At 41.0% G+C, this 10,412-nt stretch overlaps 1 protein-coding gene across 2 annotated transcripts; it reads right to left on the reverse strand.

Moving 5' to 3' along the window:
• Positions 1–308: 308 nt before the first annotated feature.
• On the reverse strand, positions 309–8,355 carry LOC118430473. 2 transcript variants are annotated; one of them, XM_035841357.1, is made up of 5 exons: positions 8,028–8,355; positions 5,444–5,613; positions 4,926–5,083; positions 2,796–2,954; positions 309–1,843 (listed from the first exon to the last, which is right to left on the reverse strand). In XM_035841357.1, exons 1-5 carry the CDS (start codon positions 8,250–8,252, stop codon positions 1,653–1,655), a joined length of 903 nt encoding a protein of 300 aa, XP_035697250.1. In that variant the 5' UTR covers positions 8,253–8,355; the 3' UTR covers positions 309–1,652. The 2 variants fall into 2 exon arrangements, with proteins under 2 accessions (XP_035697250.1, XP_035697251.1); XM_035841358.1 differs by lacking the exon at positions 2,796–2,954 and having other exon boundaries at positions 8,028–8,351.
• Between the last annotated feature and the right edge of the window lie 2,057 nt (positions 8,356–10,412).

Consider the following 10,412-nt stretch of genomic DNA (forward strand, 5'->3'; position numbering starts at 1 on the left):
AAAAACAAAATTGAAGAAGTTATGGGGTCAAGGAACTCAGATTGTGCCACTTGTACCAGTAGAGTGTGTTTTTGAGGGAGGAATGCATGTGATATCATAACATATATATTATTATACAGATAATTTGACGGGTTATAGCAGACAGATTCATCTAGATTAAGTGGAACTGACAGTAATTTTCACCAGGCACCGCTATAGAAAGTCACTGAACATTTGGAACGAAAGAAGAGAGAAGAAATGGGGCAAAAACAATATGTTTCCCCATACTTGAATACAAGCATAATGACAAGACTAGGTAACGATAGAACTTATGGTGCTAGGTATTTGTTTTATTGCAAATTTCATCTAGTAGTAGTGCTACATGTATCCTTGATAATATGTAGTAATGTATCTGACTGGGCCTTTGCAAGGATTTTCACACCTCCATAGAGGCACATCTTGACTAAAGCTTGTAGTATTATATCTCTTTCTATGAATGGATTTCCTTATTTGCTCTTAGCAACAATATAGTGTAAGTTCAAGTTGACCAATGGTTTTTTCTTACTGCAGCCTCTGTAGGACTGATATTGTTGAATTAAGTACATGTATGACTGGTAACTATCCTTAACCTACATGCAGACAAATGCATCACAACATGATGACCTTATTGTTCTCCAGACATGCTCTGGACACATGCTTCACATATACAGGAGTGCTCTAACTAAAGTACATGTAATATTGAAATACATGTACAATAATGAACATTGCACTTTTTTTACATATATACCTAGCAAAGCAATGTACATTCAATTAACTATTTGTATTCATATTTATTACTTTATGATAGAATTTTAGGTGTTATGTTATCTCATTTGTTATACCTTATATCATCTAGTATAGATTGATGCAAAGTTTTGTTTGCAAAGTCTGTGCTCACTCTTCCCGTGTTCTTCATGGTATGCAGACTATTTCATGCTATAGAATCATATTTTATAATTTTAGATTTTTCATTGAGTTACACATTCACAGTGGATTGCTCCTATTGCTCTGGGATTGAAAGGCTAGCCTCTCCAATACTGTAAACATTGTAGTCATGGGCAAATCATTGTTACTACGACACCTTGTGAAATAGTGGAAGTCTAGTCACTTTCACTCATAATCATTAATTTGTTAGGCCACCAGAATGGAATTCCACATGTAACACTCCTTAAAAATGGCCATTGGATGGCAATAGTGTAGATAAACAAGGTACACAAATGAAGAAAATCTCATAACCATACACTATCTCTGATATGAACATTAAATATGCTCTTAGAGCTTTCAAAGGGGCACAGAAGACATGTATTTGAATGATACATGTAATAATGCCACTTAGAATAAAACATTTCATTGCAATTGTATCATGGTCAAACACGGCCCCATATACATTCATTACAATTGATAAGAATGTAATGTGATGGGGGGGGGGATAAGTCACCTGACTTGTAATATTTTAAAAAATGAGAACTTGTTTCTAGGTACATTCATGTGAAAATAGGGCCCTGTGATGTGTTAAATTAAATCAGGTATTGTGGAAACTACCTGTACTTCAATGTGTATGAGATATGAAAGTCCAGTACAGCATGACAACTGAAATGACCTCCTTTGGTGTCGGTGGATTTTTACACAAGTGGTTACAGGTTCTGGGATCCATGGTGAGATCCAGGCGTTCGCGCGAGTTCCTCCTGGGATCCAGTGCGCTTCTTGGACTTCTTGCGCTTATTGAGCTTCTTTGGATGGAACCTTGGTACTTTAATGCCGCCCTTGCCAAGGTCCTTGTCCCACTTACAGAAGATAGCGCACAGCACGAGCAGGAAGAGCAAACCTGGAGGAGAACACAACTCTTTTTAATAACCTCTCTGATAACTGCTTTCAATCTGTTTTAAATTGTTTTTAATATATGTAAACAGCAGGAGAATTCAGGATTCTTTCAGGAAAGAAATTAGAGTTTGAACCTCCATGAAATATTTAGAGCTTTTGTAGATGTTATATAAATGGTTGCAGACATCCTGTCAACCATGCTGGAACCTTACAATGTGAGCCTGGCAGTGAGAAATGGTAAAAACTTCATTCAGACAGCTGACCCCAACACCAGGCTGGAGACCCACAGGGAGAGTTTAGGTGTGGGACAGACAAACTCCACTTTAAACATGGTCTTGGTTTATAAAATGATCAGGGTTTAAATGTGCATGATTTAAGATGAAGTAATTGATTTATCAATGCCTCATTAGTCAACGTCATTTGATATCTAGGTTTGTACAATTTTTATCTTGTGATGATGATGAAGCAGCACATAAGTTACATATGATCATAAACTCAAATACCATATAGCATTTTCTTATTCATTTTGCAAATTAGCCCCAATTTGGGTACTCTAAGCATAGCAGTGCTCACCTCTACCTGACTCTCATTTACTATAAATTCTCATGTACAGCTTAGGAACTACAACCATGGTATGATAATATCTCATTGATTATTCAAATTAGATTATAATTTGCATAATCTTAATCCATTCACTCTAATAAGATTATTTAATAACTGGCCAAGAAAGGTAGACTTTTTGTTTACTTTGAATTTATAGCCATCGATCTGGTTGACTGAACACAGGTTTTATGTTTCAAATGACTTACTGATATTTTACTGAACTCCTCAGATATTGATGATTCAATATTAATGTGAACATTTTTTGCCACTCAGCATTCATAGGCAACAAACCTTAAGGGAGTAGCCTAGCTTGGTGGCATCAAATGAACTATCCCTACAACACGGGACCTTACCTATTGCAGAACCTGTACCCAATACGATATACAAGTCATTGTTCTCATCATCTTCCTCTTGTGTCTCCCATGGTCCAAAATCTTGGTCAAAATTTGCAAGATGCCTCCCAGAGTGCTTAGCTTGACCCTTGACCCCTGCCGCGGACCACGCACAAGACCCTGTTTAAATCAAATTTTGAAAGGAGTTTCTCATTGGCAAAACAAAAACCAATACATGAAGAAACGTCACACATATTTTCTAGAATTTCTGGAAACTACTTTTTATGATCATTTTATAAGTAATAAGCTGGGCCTGGGCGTAGCTCGTGGCTAGAAGTCATACTGAGACCAGACCTGCTATGTCTGTGCTGCAGACTGTCTCAGCTATGACAGTAACTTATGGTGATAAGATATGGAAATAAGTTAGAGCTCGACCTCGTAATTCTTTGTGTTGTGTCTGAGGATGGATATGTGACTACACCACACTTCTGGGAGTGATGGATTCAAAGCAATAATGTTGTAATGTGTAGTGTGGATGTCAGACTGGTGTAGTGTGGATGTCAGACTGGTGTAGTGTGGGTGTCAGACTGATGTAGTGTAGATGTCAGACTGGTGTAATGTGGGTGTCAGACTGGTGTAGTGTGGGTGTCAGACTGGTGTAGCGTGGATGTCAGACTGGTGTAGTGTGGATGTCAGACTGGTGTAGTGAGGATGTCAGACTGGTGTAGTGTGGGTGTCAGACTGATGTAGTGTAGATGTCAGACTGGTGTAGTGAGGATGTCAGACTGGTGTAGTGTGGGTGTCAGACTGGTGTAGTGTAGATGTCAGACTGGTGTAGTGAGGATGTCAGACTGGTGTAGTGTGGGTGTCAGACTGGTGTAGTGTGGGTTTCAGACTGGTGTAGTGTGGGTGTCAGACTGGTGTAGTGTGGATGTCAGACTGGTGTAGTGTGGGTGTCAGACTGGTGTAGTGAGGATGTCAGACTGGTGTAGTGTAGATGTCAGACTGGTGTAGTGTGGATGTAAGACTGGTGTAGTGTGGGAATCAGACTGGTGTAGTGTGGGTTTCAGACTGGTGTAGTGTGGATGTCAGACTGGTGTAGTGTGGGTGTCAGACCGGTGTAGTGAGGATGTCAGACTGGTGTAGTGTAGATGTCAGACTGGTGTAGTGTGGGTGTCAGACTGGTGTAGTGTGGATGTCAGACTGGTGTAGTGAGGATGTCAGACTGGTGTAGTGTGGGTGTCAGACTGGTGTAGTGTAGATGTCAGACTGGTGTAGTGTGGATGTAAGACTGGTGTAGTGTAGATGTCAGACTGGTGTAGTGTGGGTGTCAGACTGGTGTATTGTAGATGTCAGACTGGTGTAGTGTGGGTGTCAGACTGGTGTAGTGTAGATGTCAGACTGGTGTAGTGAGGATGTCAGACTGGTGTAGTGTAGATGTCAGACTGGTGTTGTGTGGGTGTCAGACTGATGAAGTGTGGGTGTCAGACTGGTGTATTGTGGGTGTCGGACTTGTGTAGTGTGGGTGTCAGACTGGTGTTGTGTGGATGTCAGACTGATGAAGTGTGGGTGTCAGACTGGTGTAGTGTGGATGTCAGACTGGTGAAGTGTTGGTGTCAGACTGGTGTAGTGTGGGTGTCAGACTGGTGTAGTGTGGGAGTCAGACTGGTGTAGTGTATTTTGTTAGACTGAGGTAACGTGGATGTTGGGGTGGTGTAGTGCATTTTGTTAGGTGTAGCATATATGTCAGACTGGTGTAGTGTGAATGTCAACCTGGTGTAGATTGGTGTAGTGTAGATGTCAGACTGGTGTGGATGTAAATTAGTTCAGTGTGGATGTCAGTCTGGTGTAGTGGGAATGTTAGACCGGTGTAGATGTCAGACTAGTGTAGTGTAGATGCGAGACTGATGTAGTGTGGGTGTCAGACTGATGAGGTATATAATGTTATGTGTATGTTACGTGTATATAACCACCCTCCTTACATGCTATTGGTAACTACAGATAAGTGGGCTATCAGAACAACTTAAGTTCTACTTTTTATATCTAAAGCTAAATATGATTTTTTTTCCTATCAGACTGGTGTAGACATTTTATTGTTGATAACTTATATTCCTTTTAGTGCATGTGTGTAGAAAATGGTGTATATCTTACCAGCTGCACAGCCCATGCCTATTTGGATGTACATTTCCTGGTTGTCCTGTGTCTCATCTTTTGTCTGGATCACCACGCACTGCTTCCGTTTGTGAATAACGATAGGAGAGGACAGGCCCACTGCACTGTACATGAGCGGCATGACGCACACACGGTATCTGTGGAAATACTGACACAATCAGAATACACAAGGAAGAAACGAGTTTGCAGGTCAATAGACTTGCTCTGCCCACAGGGTGATTCCTTAGCCGTTGAGGTGATAGCATTGTTCTTTTGAGAATGTAACGTTATGCCGCGCCTGCTGTACCTCCAAGGTTTGATGTGTTCACCTTTAAGAGGTAATCTTGTGTTGCTGTTACATTGATTCAGCTACACATACAGTGTATCCTCTTTGTGAATAAAAACAATCAATATCTATTTGTGTGCATGTGTGTGAATGTGCACTTGCATCTATCTTCAAATATTTTTTTATATAGATATAGATATAACATTATAGGAAGTTGGACCATTTTGCCTACCTTGTTTTTGGATAGAGTCCTTTGAGTGTATAGCTGCGGAATTCCCCGTAAATATCGCTGGTTCTCACCCTGACTGTCTCACTGTCCATCATCTCATGTTCTATCCGATAGCCTGGGAAGCTTTCGTTCCCACTGACATCCCAGCGAAGTCGAACAGACGTTGCTGTAATCTGTCGTTGGAAACAAATTAATGACATGCCGGTTAATTTACATTCTGATTGACATTCCAGTTTGTTTTATCAGTGGCGGTGTTACAGGGGCCATTAAAGCAATAAGCATAGTCTGCCAGCAAGATTTGTCTCTTAAAATACAGAAAATGGTGTTTCATAGGGTCCTGATTTCAAAATTTCCCCAGACCAACCTTGCCTTCGGCGCTCGAAGTAGTGAAAATATTTTTTGGGCATCGCCCTCGCTAAAAAGTGTTTTTCTAATAGAATCGCAATTAAACTTAGCTTAGTCTGGCAGCCAAATTTGCTTCTCAAAATGCAGGAACTAGCATTCTAGAGGGTCAAGATTTCAACTTTCCCAGGGGGAGCATGCGCACGGCTCCGCATAGGATTGTCGCGCATCCGGCGCTCCATGTGCTTAGAATTTTGCTAGCAAAAGTCCCCCCCCCCCCATACGAAATTTGCTGCCGCCGCCGCCTCTGTTCATGCATTTTCAGGCATTTTTTCTACGTTTCTGAAGTCTAATGGTGGTACCACAACGAGCTTGCCCATGGTACCAGATTATCTTGTTGACGATCGAATGAAGGAAGATCTTTATTTTACATTTTTGCCCCACAGGGCTAGGAACAGGTCGCATGATTTAACATGTATTTATATTTCAGCCATACCATAGGTATGGTGAAATATATTGTATTCGTAATGTTTCTTCTTTCTTCTTTCTCCTGTCAAATCTTCGGAACACGTTATCTCTGTCGTTCCTGGACCGAATGACCTGAAATTTCGCACAAAGGTAGAGTGGGCTAATACCCTTAGACGTTTTTTTCATTTTTTTCATATCTGCCTTTAAAATGATTTTATTGAGGTTTTTGGCAATTTTTATGTATATTTTGGCTCCCTGTACCCTGGTATTACAGTCGAATGACCTAAAATTTGGTAAAGAGATGCTTTAATAATATGCCCACATAGATTCAATAACAGTTTTGGAATATGGTACAAGAAATTGCTTAATTTTGTGACTTTTGGTCATTTTTTTTACAAAAAAGGACATTTTTGGCTCCTGTACCCTCGTTTCACAACCAAATGACCTAAATTTTTGTATAGGAGTGCCCTTTACATATGCGCACATGGATTCAACAACAATTTGGGCATACAGTACAACAAAATGCTTAATTTTGCGATTTTGTGGCCATTTTTTGTCAAAAATAGGACATTTTTGGCTCCTGTACCCCCGTTTCACAACCAAATGACCTGAAATTTGGTAAAGGGGTGCTCTTGATATTTATCCAAATGACCTATGTATAATTTTTGGCATAAACCACTTCAAAATGATATATTTTGGGATTTTGTGGTCATTTTCAAATGGCCAGAGAGGTCAATGACCTCAAGGTCGTTGACCCTCCACCTGCAATCTGCACGTGTACATGTCTATACAAGACCTATTTGGCAACCATTCGTGTAGGCTGATTTAATATTCTGAGTAGGTTACGGCAGCCAATCAGCGAGCCTGTATATATCTGGAAGAGTCCATTCCTGCACGGAGGGGTTAATTTTTATTTTTAAATTCATATTTGGACCAATGATTATGTAAAGTCTTTTAGTGGGAGTATTTTTGGACTGGTCTATTTTGCAATTTTACATGGGATATGATGGAATAGTCCATTCTTGCACGGAGGGGGGCATTTTTACAAAAGGAATAATTTTTGGACTTCCATGACTATGTCAAAGTCCTATTTTAGAGGATGTATTTTTGCACTGGTCCATTTTACATAGGGGTATCACAGGAAGTGTCCATTCTTGGACGGAGGGGGATTTTTTCAAATTCAGGATGGATGGGTGATGATTCAAAATTTTATTTTTAGCAGATTGAAGTGTTTTTAGACTGGTCTATTTTACCTTTTCATGCACGGGGGGACTCTTTTGCTGAGTCTAATTTTGAACTGGGTTTCTGATTCAAAGGCCATGTTTTCAGCGGGAGCATTTCTAGACTGGTCTATTGTGAAAACTCCAATGGGGTGCACTGAAAGAGTCCATTCTTGCACGGGGTATTTTTTTAAGATTGCTTTTTGGACTAAACTGTGCTTAGTAAAAGTGATTTTTAAGCAGAAGTGTTCCGTTTTCACACATGGGTGATTTTAGAACTGTCTACTGTTGCATGGGGAGGGAGATGGCTGAAATATGCTGTATTTGCTCTCAAGCAAATGTCGGCCTTTCTAGTTATATTTGTGTCTTTATTTTGGTATTCATTGATGTTCCCGTGACCACCTACCGTATCACACTGGAGCTCTGGGAAGAGCGGCTGAATGATACTTCCACACATGGTGATTTTGGTGACTAATATTAAATCTTGTGACTGATATTGAGTACAGCCTGCTAATCTGTGTGTCCAGTAAGTATATCTACATCACCACATGGTGTACCTGTGAAGAGGTCAGGTTCTCCACACGTAGGTTGTTCTTCATCTCCAACTTGTCAGCGCGCGGCTCGGGGGCTGCGTGCGGCGGCGGTTTCTGCGCCCTGTGGCCCTCATACCGGCTGATCTGTCTGTGTCTGATGGGGTTGTGGACGATCTCAGAGACCACCAATGTGCAGCAGAAGACGGTACACACAACGCACATAGATATTCGTCCTACCGAAGCCGGCATGGTAGCTGTGAACTTATCGTATCCAAATTCTCAGAAGAATTTTTCAGCTTTGTAGCTTCTCCGGTGGTCTTGGTGGCTGCGAACATACATAAAATAACAATATAATTGCGTGGTATGTGCTTACAGGAACAGAATCCAAATCAACTTTGGTCCTCATGATATGCAAAGATATTGATTGTTGTTCCAACATACATTACAATATCGTCTGTCATAACATTGTTTGACAGGAAGATTTTATACATTGTATGGCTGGAATATTCCGCGGATATGGCAGACTGGTGGCGATTTGAGGACGGATGTTGAGACTCAAGTTCAGTCTCCTAGTTATAGTCGGGGACGTTGAAGTTAAGAGAAAGCTGAAGGGGACGTATCGAAACAAAATCGTATAACGTCACATGGAGGTGGCCGCCGAAATAGTATGCAAAAAATGCCAACAGGTGATTGCACGATGATGACAAACATGAAGATTTACAGTAGTTGGTAAGGGGAGGTGCCCTGACATGGCATGCTTTGTCACGCGCCAGAACTCATGGCGCTCCATCGCTAGTTGCCAGAGGGATCAAATTTTGATAAATGAATTTTTAACACATTCATCTGAACAACATACTTGGATAAAAATACATTTTATACTTCACCCTGTGCGTTACAAGCGATAAACTCTGTGAGATTTTTGTTCCGATTTTGGTGCTACACTTGACAGTGTGCCGTAACTTGGTGAGCTTGTTTTAATTTTGCTCTCTTCAAAAGTTCATGAATTCAAAATAGACAGAAATGAGAATTCAATTCTATAATTTTTTGGCTTCCTTTTGGCGGTAACATTGTGACTGTATGTACTTCTTGTCTCCTGTGAGGAGGGTTGTATCTAGCACAATCCAGCTGATGTTTTCACGGGAAACGGGCTGAATGCACTGTTTGCGACGAAAATCATTACAAAAAAAAAAAAAAAACACCGCCAACATCAACAAAATATCTTCGACATCTCTCGATAATATTAAGTTTTATTTTCAGCCTACAGTCAGTACAGCGCGCCTGACATCGGTACGGTATAAATTTATATTCGGTCCAAATTTTTAAAGCATAACGCAAACTAAACTTATCTTTCACGTTTCATGTAGGGCCCCGCCCCCATATAGAACGCATTGCAAGCTTGTGGGGTCCAAGCAGCTTGCCGGAGACTATTTTGTATCTTACACATTTAAATTCACATATTTTTCTACTTCTGTGGTAGCAATAACTGACAAAAAAGTCGGCGCTAGCACGATGCGACTGACCAGAACAGTAGGTGGAGGGGGCGGCACTGATCGGGTTCGACCGGCCGCTCCTCTCTCGCCGCCGGCGGGCGTTAGGAATTGTCATCTAAGTCAGCACCGTCCACAAACATCCGCTGATTTTCTGGAGATTTTTGCAAAATTTGTCTATATTTACGCGCCGAGTTTGTCCGTCAACAATGCTGGAAAGCGCAAAATTTAACTTATTCTTATGTTATCAACTGACCTTCACGGCGCGAGCTCTGCACCAAGTCGGATACTTAAAAATTTCCTGACTGATTCAAAGCTATATTTTTTAAACATTTGAATAAATATTGTTGAAAGAAGCCATTTGTTTCCATGGAGATCTCCCAAAGCCGAGAAAGTTCTCCTTTTCCCCAAGCCGAAAAAAAATCCTAGGCCCTCTCCCAGACGACCGCCTTCCCCACACTAAATGTCGTCGAGTAAACCCTGTTGACGACCGTCAGAAGTGGAGAACCTTTGTGGACAGACTGCCCCTGTGGCTTGTAGCTATGGGACCGAGATGATATGATGATGAGAAACCCTGTTTGGAACAAAATGGGATGTTGTGTTCATTATTCAAGATACAGATAAAAAAATTATTAAAAATTCATTCGGCCCTTCTTGACTTATCCTGTGTCAACTAAATCAGTTTACCCTTCCAGGTAGAAATGCTGGGCTAGACCATGTGAAGGTAACATTCTGTATTTGCTTGCAAATGTTACCTTTCTATTTATGAGTATACGTAGTTTGACTATTAAATCCGAGTTTTCCGACCTGGGTATGACATAAATGAAATACAACACGGTGTATTCCGAACCGCCCTTGGTCATCTCGTGGGTCGGATTTCCCTCCGACCGTCGGTCGATCATACCCGCGGTCGGGCTGGAAC

This window comes from Branchiostoma floridae, chromosome 14 (genome assembly GCF_000003815.2).
Source record: "Branchiostoma floridae strain S238N-H82 chromosome 14, Bfl_VNyyK, whole genome shotgun sequence".
Lineage (NCBI taxonomy): Eukaryota > Metazoa > Chordata > Leptocardii > Amphioxiformes > Branchiostomatidae > Branchiostoma > Branchiostoma floridae.